The sequence below is a fragment of the Thalassophryne amazonica genome, chromosome 23 (genome assembly GCF_902500255.1).
Source record: "Thalassophryne amazonica chromosome 23, fThaAma1.1, whole genome shotgun sequence".
In the NCBI taxonomy this organism is placed as follows: domain Eukaryota; kingdom Metazoa; phylum Chordata; class Actinopteri; order Batrachoidiformes; family Batrachoididae; genus Thalassophryne; species Thalassophryne amazonica.
The window spans coordinates 7852512-7867127 of record NC_047125.1 but is presented as its reverse complement, the minus strand read 5'-3'; the positions used below and the strand labels follow the sequence as shown (position 1 = coordinate 7867127).

Sequence of the window (14616 nt, the reverse complement as noted above, 5' to 3'; positions counted from 1 at the left end):
ACAATTAAGGTATATTTTAGTTTTCAGCTCATATTTGATGACTAAAGAAACATACTAAATAGTTATTATTTGGGGGAGTTTATACTTCAGTAGTTGAAATATATGTTGTTTTTTTATTTTGGGAAATTTTGCTAGATTAGAGTTGATTTATCCACAGACTGCACTAGAAAGAAGATATGGGTGATGACAGCTGTGTCATTACTTTGAGGTTCTGCAACAATTATTCAATTTTTAAATTAGTATTTGATAATATATATATTCGCAGATAGTGAAGAGCTCGCTCATTAATGTCAGCAACATCGAACATATTAATGCTGAAGAAGGTGCGACCATAATTGGATTTATAAAGAAGCAGAGCGAAATGCATGTGTATGATACATAAAGTCCACTCCGGGGTGCACTAGGTTGGCGGTACAACGAAACGATGCCGTAATGTTTGAGGAGGAGGAAGAGTGTCTTTTGTTTTGGAAGTTTGTTGTGGTCTCGTGCGTCGCGCTGTTTGAATTGAGGAAAGATAACTGGTTGATATTTTTGGTTTGACCTGGTTTCTGGTTTCTCAGCTTGTGTCCTGGTCCTGAGCCGACATGAAGCCGCCTCCTCGTCAACGCTCGAAGCCGAACCGCGAGCTGAGCCAGTCTCAGGTCCGAGTGCGGCGTTCGACTGGTCGCCTGACCGAGTGGAAACGAAAAGAACGATACCAGCTACTGTCCGCCCTCAAAAAACTCGAGAGGACCGCCGGAGGCGAGAGCGAGATCGACTATGTTTTCCTGAGGAAGAGGCGTCCCGACCAGAACCTCGTTCGAGGTAATTCCAGCTGCTAGAGGTGGGCGGATCGATCCTAATATCGATACCGACGCTGGTATTGATATTGAACGATCCTCGTGTAAAAAGATGTCACACAACACGGAGCAGCGACACCCTTATATTGTGGTTTGTCAGCCCTCTACCTCAGGAGATTTTGTTTTAAGTTGTATTGTGATTTTTTTAAACAAAAATGTTGATATGTGATAAAGTATTTGGTTGTCACGTACAATGTTTGGCGAAATTCAGCCCTAGGTCTTTTGGATCCTTTGGGTCTATGAAGCTTAAATATGAAAACGTATCGGAATTGATATTGGCGATACTGGGCCTGTATTTACTTGGTATTGGATCAATACCAAAATTCCCGGTATCGCCCCCCTCTACCAGCTGCAGCCACAAGAGTCATTGCGCGTGTGTAAGGCCCAGGCTCGGGTTTCCCCATGTGCCTTCTGGCAAATCGTAGCTGAAATTTGCTTGAATAAACCTTGTTTACACCACTTCATCATGGAGCTGTATAACTGGTGATGCAGCAAACAAAAGTTGCGCTATGCAGTTTGTCCATCCATAGTGTCTTGGTGGCTTCCCTCACTCATCATCCTCCAGCATGGATACACAGTTTTTGAGAAGTGCAGATTCTGAGACTGAGTGGTAAACACAGTACAGACAGTTTCCCAGTTCTGGATCACCTTTTTTTAAAGTCCCGCTATACAGAGCCATAATGCAACTGAATATCCTTTATTGGGTATTTGGATGTTATCTAGCTGAAGACGTCTGGATGGGGTAGCCCTTCTACTTAAAGTGTGAAGCCACATTATGTGTGGCGCAATATTTGCTGGAAATGGATCACCTTGCCGATTCTGGATCACGACACTCTGTGTCACTTTGGGTTCATTCCTGGCATCCGGCTGGAGCCCTTCGAATGCAGAATTGATACACACTGTGCCCAAGAATGTGTTTTGAACAACATGATATAAATTATACTTTTTCCTGGTTCTCTCCCTCAGCCCAACCAGTCCCAGCAGAAGACTGCCCTCCCTGAGCCTGGTTCTGCTGGAGGTTCATCCTGTTAAAAGGGAGTTTTTCCTTCCCACTGTCGCCAAGTGCTTGCTCACAGGGGTCGTTTTGACCGTTGGGGTTTTCCGTAATTATTGTATGGCTTTGCCTTACAATTAAAGCGCCTTGGGGCAACTGTTGTGATTTGGCGCTATATAAAAAAATTGATTTGATTGATATTATTAAATGAGAATTTACTTAGTTTCAAGAGGCACTGTTATACTTTTTTACAAGCAAAAAATGAAGTGTTTACTCAAATTGGGTGGCATTCCTTAATAAATGAAGATAAAATAAAATCTGTGGTAATAAACATTCTTGGATTTGACATCCCCCTAAGCTTTTAACTTGAAGTGGCTCAGGATAGCACAAGATGCCCCAACTTGCTATCATTTCGCACCTTATATTGTTAGAGATGGAGAGCAAAGGAGGGTTTTAAATGTGTGGAGGTGAGATTTCTCCCAAATTAAAAAGTAATGTTGAGATGACCCCCAAAGTACACATGGCTCACAAGTACTGACACGAGGCTGCTGCTTCAGTGATCCACAACCGGCAGGTTTTCGCGTCAGAGATAAATGCGTGCAGCAATTAAACAGCAAGACATAACACACTAACATTGTCTACCCATGTAAGTATTTTCCCACTCTAGAACCAAAAACACTGAATGGCTAACTCACCGTTGCTACTTGTTAGAGATCGTCACTTTCACACTCGCAGGAATGAGTGAGTCAGAAAACGTGCGCACACCACCGAACCGGATGTTTTGATTCCTCTGCTGATCACAAGGATGGCTGGATCCGGTCAAGCTTGTGATCGTCTGTAGACAAAACATCAGTCTTTCCATTGGTACCAAGTATTAGCTTATTCGCGCTGATTACGAGGAACGGTTGCGCAAATACTACAGTGATCTGGAACCGGCAATGATCTGGAACTGGGCAAGTGACTGTACCATACTGTTTGTATTTCTCAATCTAATATATAACGCTGACCGTGTGTGTGTGCTATGCACAGCCACAGTAATTAAGAAATCGACACCAAACTTGTCACGGTGACTGGGGCCACCAAGGGGGCGGTCACTGGGGCCCTTAGGCTGAAAGCGTACGTGTGCGAACATACACACACGGTTAGCCTTATATATAAATCACGACCGCTCACTGGAGCCGTTATTTTTGCAGCACATGGTACTCAGGTCAGGTAGCACCATCACACTTACTACGTAGTTGCAGCTGGCGAGGGTGCACTTTAATTACAGTCGGAACGGACTAGCGCATGCCGTGTGCCAGTTAACACACATTTTTTTCAATTAAAATGGACCTGCTATGTACGTCATGGCGGAGCATTGCAGTGATATGACATGCTATCACCTTTTATCATCATTCACTTGAGGCTCATGAATAAGTTGCTCTATGAAAATGAATGACAAAACATACACACAATGCAATGCAACTTGCTACACTATAACTAAAGTGACATGAAATATACAGTAACATGGCTAAAATTCATGTCTGTTACATGTGCGTACAACGGGTAACTCAGCTAGTGATTGATATAAATTAGAGTTCCACCGACGTTTCAATTGGCCGATAATTCCGGCAAATATGGCATCAGTATTGGTGTTTTTTTCTGACAATATGAGGGTGATTCTTAGACTACGGGCATTATGTCCTTTGATCATATGTATGAAAAACAGAAAAAAGGGGAAATTTCACACTTTTATAGTTATCTTTACAATGAAAGTGTGTTACGAAAGTTGTTCTAGTAGTCTGTGATGACTTTTTCACCTTTTGTCAGCATCATTATATGCAAATATTGCCATTTGTGCTTGTCCCACACCCAGACTTTGATCTTCAATGATAAAAATGAATGGTAAAGAAACGTTTTTTCTAATGTTTTAAAATCTCTGAATAAAATATCAGTAAAATAATCAAAACATAATTGGGGTATTCAGTGTCATACAACTGTTGTGATTTTTTTAAACAAAATGTAGTTGTCCCACACTGTTGCTGTAATTTCCACCACAACACTGTAATGTCCCTTTAAACAGTTTGTATGAAAGATTGTTTGGGTAGTTTCTATGGAGATAAACAGTGACATCAGAGCACATGTATATAGCACCAAATCACAACAAACAGTTGCCCCAAGGCGCTTTATATTGTAAGGCAATGGTGTGGTGGAAATTACATTTACAAGGCCAATAGTGCCCATAGTTAAAGAATCACCCATGAAAGCTTTTATTTTACTGAATAAACAATGCAGAAAACACTTTCACTTATTGAAATGGTTTCATTACATAATTTACACAATTGAGGGGACTCCCAACAGCATTGTTTATAATGCCGTCAAGCATGGCTTGGACAAATGGGCTTTTTTCATTTTTATTTATTTCACTCAGATGAGTCTATACAAATAATATTAGTTATAATCTTTATTGACATGTTAAAACATAAAGGTGCACATGTAAAATACCGGCACTGATTTCATATTTTGGTGACGTTTGATCTCTAAAAAAAAAGTTTTTGATGATTTTTTTTTTTTTTAAAACAGTGATTTAAATCATGATCATACCAGCCCTGGAACTTACAGATCCATCGCCATGACTGTTGGAATTGCAGTTCTCATGAGAACCTCGCTTGAATGACCGTTATCGTAAGAGGACAAATTCCAGTATTGACATTTAACAACTTAATGGAAACTGTGTGATTTCACAAGAGTTTTTTAGCAACATTCTGAAAGTATCCAAATCTGTAATGGAATCCCAGCAGGTGACTTGGAAATGTTCACGTGTTCATCTTATAATTTGTCTCATGAAAACATTCATATTAACAAATTAAATGAGTTGAATCACACAAAACCTGAAGTCTGTTGGGTTCATACTTTTGCAATGAAATAAATGTCAAAGTAAATGTAAGAATCAGTGTTTTCTGATTCGGGGTGTATTACTGACAGGCACGTGTCATCCTTTTAGATCCGTTCTGCAGTGGAAGCTCTGAAGAACAAAGTGAACATCTGTGAAGTTCAAACTGCACATGCAGGAGAAGAGGGACAAAAAGTCCCTCGAGCTCTGGACGGATTGGCTTGTGCGGTGGCTGGAAAACTGATAGAACCCATTTCTGCTGCTTTCTCTCAGGTATGGTTGAGCTCGGTGTGCGTTGCAGTTTCTCTCTCGGGCCATTATAGATTTTTGCGTAAGAGGATGGATGGATGGATGTTGTGTTTATTTCAGTGTAATCTCTGTCCCTTTTCCCAGATGCTGATCGTGTCCTCAACAGAGCCTGTACTTTGAAGAACTCTGTCCCTTCACAGGCTCACAGTCCATCACCGCGCAGAGGCAGACCTATTAGTCGCACTGGGCCTATAGGATCCGTGGCTTGTTTGCATGTCCACGGTACAGATTCAGGGGTGCACATGTGAATAATCCAATGTCAGTTATTGTTCATTTTATCTTGTTTTGCAGAAGGTATTTTGATTTCAACAGACTGTGTGTTTTAAATTACATTATTTAGTTATACTAATGAGTAGAGCCCGACGAATACAGATTTTTTGAGGCCAATGCCGATTACGATATTTAGATGAAAAAAATGCCAATAATCGATAAATCGGCTGGATAGCCGATAAATCAGCCGATATTTTTTTAATGAATAAAATATTCTTTTTTGGACCCTTAACAAATAGGAATGAGGTAAAAACTGAAGCTTTGTCCTCATATTGATTAACTTTATAACAGAGAAGAATTTCAAGTTCAAAAAAATGCAATCAAGAATTAAACATTGTGAAATTAGCAAATACATATCCTTAAAAGAGTTGTGAAATACATCTGATCCTGTACCTTGTTGCTGCAACTTAGAATAGGTTATATTACAGGTAGAAAACTTTTCAGTTGCAGACAAGTAATTGTGAGAGGAAAGAAACACAAACACTAAGGAAACATTATTTTCACAACACTCCTATTTTTCTATTCTGCAACTTTCAAGAACAAAAAACTTTCAAACAACCTTAGTGCAAGCAGAGGTTGTATGCTTTTTTCAGCCGATCAGTGCAGTGTGACTGAACTACGGGGGCCGGTGATGAACACATTTAAGCAGGGGTGTAAGCAGCTCTCAGTTGAATGGAGTCAGAGCTCCATCTAGGACAAACAGCGCAAGGACATTTACATTGCAGACACAAACATTTCAGTAACTGTTCTGTTTATGATAATTATCGCCATTTCTATCGGCAAATTTTGGCCGATAGTGAGTACTTTGAAAAGGGCTAATATCGGCCGGGCTCTACTAATGAGCTGGTAATATTGTCTCTTGTCTGAGACAAATCCAAAAACTGTTCAGAATATAGGTATTCGGTTACGTTATCCAAGTCAGAGGAGTGCACATTTACAGCTTAGTGGTCAAATTCTTATTTTCTCTGCATTCTCTCTTTAACACAGAACATACTCTAGATTTCTATGGCCCACTTTAAAAATGTCCATTTTAATTTCAGTTCAATTTATGGTCCCAAAACTGATTGGAATAATCCATTCACTTGCTTTAACGCCTGGTTCACTGTTTCCTCTTTTGTGTCAGAAACAACAGCGGGCTCAGGGGGCGTGGCCACGCCTCTTGTACTGAGGGTCTGGACACGGCTCCTGCACAGAGCACGGAACTGGACACACAGTCTGTGGAAATGAGACGATATGTCTGTGACTTACGGAAACATATGAACCTGTCATACTGCGCAGAGCCGTACCATGTATTCTGCGTGCAGTTCTGTGAACCGAACCATCGCGTGCGTACCGTGCAGTTCAACACAAATACATGTATTGTGACACCCCCAGCTGGTGTATTTAAGAAATGCTGATGGAGTGTATGCTTGTAGCATCTCTTATACACAGTCAATAACATAGAATAGTGATTTCGAGATTAATCTCGCTTTGACGCTTCAACAAGCCTCCAGCCAACTGCTTCACCAAAAGCTGTGCATGGTGGGATATGGATGGGATTTGGTGGTTGGCTGAGGAGGAGGCTTTGTGGAAATACGAGTAAGTCACACAAATCCTCTGCCTCAAGCAGCTGTGGTAGATGGCTGGTGCTCACATGCGTCCCACAGAAGCTTTTCTTGCAGCAAAGCATCTTCTGAGTTTGTCGTCTAAATAGTTAGTGTCAGGTCTACCACATGGGTCTTAAAGGGAATGACGGATGACCCTCTGGTTGGTTATTTTTCATATTGAACCCAAAACACAACCATGTCTAATTGCGTAAATTACAGTGCTTTTGTGCCCTATGCTGTATTTTTCACTGCCATCAAGTGAAGTCAACTCTGGGTGCATCCAAACCTCGGGATCTCCACAGGTCCTAGTAATTGCAACAGATAACAGAATATTTACAGAGGAATCCTGCAAATGGTGACACAATCACCAAATTTGTCACAAATATTCCTTAGACATTACTCCTTTGAAAAAGCCTGACTGGCCACTTGAATTTTCAGTAGGCGGCCACGTAGGGGTCAGTTGAAGAATGCACTGGGGTCAAAATTTTAAAATGCTCCAATCATATTGAAAACTACACTAGTCACACAAATCTCTGTGTGATCATAAGATTTCAAAAGGTATAGTTTGGACTAGGGGTGGGCTATGGCCTAAAGTCGTATCACGTATAAATTTAATCCCTTCAGTAACGGTATACGAGGGCTGTCAATAAAGTAACGGTCCTTTATTTTTTTCAAAAACTATATGGATTTCATTCATATGTTTTACGTCAGACATGCTTGAACCTCGTGCGCATGCGTGAGTTTTCCACGCCTGTCGGTGACGTCATTCGCCTGTGAGCACTCTTGTGGGAGGAGTCGTCCAGCCCCTCGTCGGAATTCCTTTGTCTGAGAAGTTGCTGAGGATGGCGCATTGTTTGATCAAATTTTTCTAAACCTGTGAGACACATCGAAGTGACACGGTTCTAAAATTAAGCTGGTTTTCAGTGAAAATTTTAACAGCTGATGAGAGATTTTGAGGTGATTCTGTCGCTTTAAGGACTTTTCACGGTGTGAGACGTCGCGCAGCGCTCTCAGGCGGCGTCATCAGCCTGTTCAAGCTGAAAAACCGCACATTTCAGCTCTATTGATCCAGGGCGTCGTGAGAGAACAGAGAAGTTTCAGAAGAAGTCGGTTTCAGCATTTTATCCGGATATTCCACTGTTAAAGGAGATTTTTTTAATGAAAAGACGTGCGGACGGATCCGCGCGTCGGGACTCGCCGACGCGGTGCGGCGGCACAGGAAAAAACACCTCCGTGTTGATAACCATTGTAAAATCCAGGCGGCTTTTGATGGCTTTCAGTGGAGTGAGTATATGAAAATTGTTTAACAGGCAGGACATGTTCCAACTTGTCCTTAAGGCCTTTCAACAGAGGTGTTTTTCCTGTGGCGGAGCGTCGCGCGGCTGCGTCCCGACGCGCGGACCCTTCCGCACGTCTTCATTAAAAAAATCTCTTTTAACAGTGGAATATCCGGATAAAATGCTGAAACCGACTTCTTCTGAACTTCTCTGTTCTCTCACGACGTCCCTGGATCAATAGAGCCTGAAATGTGGAGGTTTTCAGCTTGAACAGGCTGACGATGCCGCCTGAGAGCGCTGCGCGACGTCTCGCACCGTGAAAAGTCCTTAAAGCGACAGAATCACCTCAAAATCTCTCATCAGCCGTTAAAATTTTCACTGAAAACCAGCTTAATTTTCGAACCGTGGTCCACTTCGATGTGTCTCACAGGTTTAGAAAAAATTTTGATCTAACAACGCGCCAGTCTCTCAGCAACTTCTCAGACAAAGGAATTCCGATGAGGGTCTGGACGACTCCTCCCACAAGGAGTGCTCACAGGCGAATGACGTCACCGACAGGCGTGGAAAACTCACGCATGCGCACGAGGGTTCAAGCGTGTCTGACGTAAAAACATATGAATGAAATCCATAGTTTTTGAAAAAAATAAAAAGGACCGTAACTTTATTGACAGCCCTCGTATAATGCGATATAAACGTAAGTGTAAAAATCATTATGTGTTTCTGAATGGGTCCCTGAGCAAAGGTAAATTGATCAAAAATAAATAAAAACAACAACAAAAAACAAAACAGATATACTGTAATTTCGAAAACATTTATTGTGCAGATCTCAAAACTACAGGTACATTTGCCAGAAGGTACATCTAAGATGCGAGTCTGGATTTGAATGTTTGGAGACAGATTAAATAGCATTTATTTACTGTTGATTCAGAGGCTGAAAGTTTCATCTCTTGAACACGAGGTGGCACTCCCGCTCTGATACATGAAGCACTTTCAGGATGGCCACTGGCGCTTTTCCTTATTTACAAAAAACCATGAAACCACCAAAAAAAAAATTAATAAACATACTTAATTTACTCATATTTGTGTCTGGGTAAATCATCTCATCCTGGCTGATTTTGTCTTTTTGCTCCGGTTAAAAAAAAAAAAAATCCTTCCGTTATTAATGTGGCGCTTTCTCAAATGTTTAATTCAGGTCATGACGATGCGTCCACCTTAGTCTCCTAGTTGCTTCAGGTGTGTAGTGAGCACCTTGTATGACAGCACCCTGACATCGGGGTGAATGTGAGGCATTATTGTAAAGCGCTTTGAGCGTCTGATGCAGATGGAAAAGTGCTATATAAATGCAGTACACTTACATGTCAGAGTCCAATGGACGTTGACCTTTACTTTGGAGACCAGGCATTCAACACAGTCAAAACTGTTACGTTATTAATTGTATTAGCTCAGTTTCACCCCTCTGCAGTTATGGTCGTATCGGCCGATATTATGAGTCAGGCTCTACTATAGATATTTAGTTATTTCATATTGACAGTGTTTTTCCTGCCTCAGGTGACTCTCCTGGCAGCAAAACCACCAGTGCAGCTGTCCCTGTGTCGAGGCTCAGAGCTCCTGCCTCAAGTGTGGGACCAGCAGTACCAGCACCTTCCCAAGTGACGAGAGAGACCAGCAAACCCGTACCTCTGTGTCAGCACGAGCGCTGTACCACAGCTGCGACGCCACACACGGCCTGTGTCACGTCAAATTCTGCTGCCAGTTTTTGTCGCTCAAGCGCAGCAAGTGGATCAGTATTGCCAGTTCCACAGACTGTGACCCAGGTCTCTTCAGACTCTTCTGTAGACTCTACAGGACAAGTTCCTCCACTTGGACTTTCTGTTTCTGGTGTGGCAGCTGTCAGGGAGACCGCACAGTCCTCAGAGCCTCTAATCCTGCATGCACCCAGTGAAACATCTTCCTCATCAGATCCACCTTTGGTTCATTCCCCTGGTTCCCAGCCACAGGAACCTGCTGAGGTTATTGCCTGTCTTCAGCCCATCAGCACTGCTGCCCCAGTGAATCCAGCTGGTGATGCACCATCAGAACAGCATCACTCCACCGTGGCCTCCTCTGTTCCAGCTTCAAAACCCCCTTCATCCACTCCTGACACCCCCACGTCCTCGTCTCTCACCATTGCAGCTTCATCTGCTGTGGCTACTGCCTCACTCGGGTCATCCGAGTGCTCCCCGCTGCTCTCCACAGACAGTTGTCCCAGTTCATTTGATGTCAAGTACAACGTAGACTTTGAGAAGATCTATTGCTATTTGAGTGCTGTCCACAAGCAGAGTGATGGGTGTGTTCTAAACCCCATGGGTGAGTTGGAAATTCGTTACCTTGGAGTCGTTATTTTTGTTGATGTTAATGAATGAATCTGTTGTCTTTAGATGAAGACACAGTTTGAGTATGTGGTGTCTAATCTTGGAGTATGTTTTTTTTTTTATAGTGCATTCACACATAGTAGACCTTTAGTGAAAATGCAGGTTTGTGTTATTGAGGCGTTGCTTTGATCGTGTTGACCTTCAAGAGATTGTGAAAACGTATTATTAGTTAAATTGTTAAAACTCTTCCAAGGTCTCCTTTCTTTTCATGTTTATTTTGCCGCAGATGAAATGAACCATAAATGATGATGACCGCTGTAGCTCAGCAGCCAGTCGGGCTGCACAATTAATCGCATTGCAGTCGTAATAGTGATGTCGGCCTCTGCAGTAATATGAGTGGGAAAGGGTGCGATTTAAATAAATTAACCATCTCATTATTTTTAAACTAAATTTGTAGTTCATGTCTGAAACATACTATATTCAGTGTCTAAAACAACCCAGGCTGGTGGACGATGTTCGAAACATCCATGTCCAAAAGTCCTACAATCATTGGTCATAGCATCTGATCCTTTGAATTTCTCCCCTTCAGGAGCTGAAATTCTGAATTGTTTCCAGACAGAATGAATTTTGATTATATTGACAGTATCATATTATGAATCTCTTATCGACATTATAAGGAATAAAAGTATAGTGGTGCCAAAGAAAATCCTTTTTTGACTTAAATCTTAAGAAAAAACAGTGGCACTATACCTTTAACACTTGGTTGAACATACATTTTCATGTAAGCTATAGTATACAAGACCGGATTGTAAGTGTTGTTATCATCACCTTATTGGTCCCACAAACCCACTTGGTCCTGTGGACTATGAGCAGTTTGTGGTGTTGTGTAGTTCAAAGTTTTGTTTTTTAATAAAGTGCTGGTTGGCCTGTTAATAATATGGTGTGAGTATTTAGGCCTGCCTTTAATAAGCTGTACATGAGCTCAGGGCTGTTTTAATTATAATCATTCTCTCATTGAAAATTAGTATTTAATTTTATGTTTTCAGAAAGTGCTATCGTTCTGGACCTAATAATGTCTCTACCGGAGGAGCTGCCCCTGCTGGACTGCAAGAAACTGCACCAACATCTGAAGCAGGTACAGCTGCTGCCAAAGGCTGATGAGATCATTGTTAGTCTGAAAGTACAGGTCAGGTCTTCTTGGGGTGGGCAGTACACCAGTGTGTGATAGTGTGTCATGATGTGGGTTGTGCAATACCGCAAACACTATGATAGAAGAGACTGAGATTGTAAACCAAACCAATGAGTTCAATAATCAACCCAAATGTGATTAATGCTCCTCATGTGAAATCGGGTGGAGAGCATTGTGACCTTCTTACTCTGAGACATGGGACCTCTTTTACCAAATAGCTGAGTTAATGATGAGCACGAACTGAAAACTGCTGTGGAATCAGTCTCTCTGTTGTTACACGTAACAAAGCTAAATATTGCAGATAATAACTCATGTTACAAAATGCACTTTGCAATAAACCAGTTTAAATGTAAAAGCAGGGTGAGCATGGCTGCAGACTTACTGTGAAACTCTTACTGTGAAGGTTCCTGGTTCAAACCCCACCCCTGCCACGTTCCTACATATAATGTGGAGTTACGTCAGGAAGGGAAAATCAACATGTAGATCCACCTTTGGATCTGCTGTGGTGACCCCCCAGGGAAAACAGGGGCTTAGTTTTTAACTTGAGATATTCATGAGATGGACTCTCCTTCGGGGCGTGCTGCCTTTGGGATTGGTGAAGCATCATGGGAATTTCTTTGGATTTTTACTGGAGCCTCTCTGTGGTTACTGTGCAGCTGATCAAACATAACCTTGCAGCTTCTCGTGTTTGCAGGTGTACAAGTGCTTGACAGCACCCGCACACCTCAACCAGACAAGAGAAATGGTGAAAGTCTTCCAACCAAACGAGGACGAACACAACAAACGCTGCACAACTACACCACAAGAGGGATTCAGTCGAACACAGGCACCAAGCAGCGATTTCACCAAGTCGGACCCAAAACAGAACAAGATCTCAACAGATACAAGCAATCAGCAAGACGCCGCCGGGGCCTCTCTGACAACACAGGACTGAATCTTCAGTCAGACTGTGAACAGACTCTGAGCCAGTCATGTTGGAGTGATGACGCATCCATGAAGTCTGATGACATCAGTGTGACGTGCATTGCCCCCCCCTAAATCCCTTTATGGTCCCACTAAAACTTTTAATGCGTCAATAAGTCATGTTTACCCAAGGGCAATATTGGGGGTGAAAGTACAAGAACACTTCCCAGAAGATATTACTCATGAAATCCTAAAACAATCTTACAGTGTTTAAAAAATAAATAAAACTCTATGTATCTGTTGAACCAGGCCGTCCACTGTAGGCCAGCTTCAACATTTTCGTAAGAGTCACAGCAATGTGTTCATTAGTAGCTACATTCACGTTCCTCAACAATTTTTTAAATTATTATTATTAAATGCGGTGATTGGGCTCTCAAGTGTTATGGTCCAGGCTCAGAACATGAGTGTAACTTTGCTCAGTTCTTATATCTCCTGGGAGGTTGTGTTTTCTTTGACATTTCTCTGTCAGCCGGATATCTCCAAACGTGATCATCTTACAATGAAGTGAAATTTGGTGAGGTAGCAAACACTGGGTCCTGGAAGAGTTTATTATATTTTTAGTGCAGCAGATAACGCAATATTTACAGAGGAATTCAGCACAAATACTCTTTAGGCTCTTGAATTTTCAGTAAGCAGCCAGGAAGGGGGCACTTGAATAATTTCGCAGGGGTCAAAATTAAAAATGCACCAATCATATTGAAATCTATGCCCCTTTTTTTGTCTGATCATTAATATTCCAAAACGGTGTAATTTGGACAATCTATGACCGAATGTTAAATAGCAGAATAGTGACAAAGGTTGGTTTCAGTTTGTACAAGGATCAAAATTTAAGGTTGCTTCAATTTTGGTAAATTCACAGCACTTCACTTTTTCCCACATTTAATGTTACAGCATTTTTCCAAAATGGAGTAAATTTACATTTCCCCTCAAAATTCTACTCACAACACCCCATAATGACAACATGAAAAAAGTATTTTTGAAATTTTTGCAAATTTATTAAAAATAAAAATACTTTGTTGATGCACCTTTGGCACCAGTTACAGCCTCACGTCTTCTTGAATATGATGCCACAAACTTGGTGCACCTATCTTTGGGCAGTTTTGTCCATTCCTCTTTGCAGCACCTCTCACGCTCCAGCAGGTTGGATGGGGAGCATCGGTGCACAGATATTTTTAGATCTCTCCCAAGATGTTCAATCAGATTCAGGTCTGGGCTCTGGCTGGGCCACTCAAGGATATTCACAGAGTTGTCCTGAAGCCTCTTAGCTGTGTGCTTAGGGTCATTGTCCTGCCGAAAAATGAATTGTCACCCCAATCTGAGGTCAAGAGCGCTCTGGAGCAGGTTTTCATCTAGGATGTCTCTGTGCATTGCTGCATTCATCTTTCCCTCAGTCCTGACTAGTCTCCCAGTTCCTGCCAGTGAAAAACATCCCCACAGCATGATGCTACCACCACCATGCTTCACTGTAGGGATGGTGTCTGGTTTCTTCAGTGCAGCAGAAATGTTTTTGTACTCTTCCCCAGGTTTATGCCTCGAGTCAATCACCTCCCTGATTAAGGTCCTTCTCCCCCGATCGCTCAGTTTAGATGGGCAGCCAGCTCTAGGAAGAGTCCTGGCGGATCCATACTTCATCTATGTACGGATGATGGAGACCACTGTGCTCATTGGGACCTTCAAAGGAGCAGAAATGTTTCTGTACCCTTCCCCAGATTTGTGCCTCGAGACTGTCTTGGAAGTCTACAGACTATTCCTTTGACTTCATGCTTGGTTAGCGCTCTGACATGCACTGTCAACTGTGGGACCTTATATGTAGCCAGGTGTGTGTCTTTCCAAATTATGTCCAATCAACTGAATTTACCCCAGGTGGACTCCAATTAAGCTGTAGAAACATCTCAAGGATGATCAGTGGAAACAAGATAACCCTAAGCTCAATTTTTAGCTTCATGGCAAAGAATGAATACTTATG

The 14616-nt window shown here is 42.0% G+C and overlaps 1 protein-coding gene across 1 annotated transcript; it reads left to right on the top strand.

The window, feature by feature from the left end:
• Positions 1-565: 565 nt before the first annotated feature.
• LOC117505369 lies at positions 566-12621 on the top strand. The gene is given in 7 exon segments (XM_034165012.1): positions 566-804; positions 4830-4978; positions 5099-5120; positions 5123-5236; positions 9696-10493; positions 11545-11633; positions 12382-12621. Coding segments are annotated over 7 exon segments (1632 nt in total). The 5' UTR covers positions 566-584.
• Positions 12622-14616: the final 1995 nt, after the last annotated feature.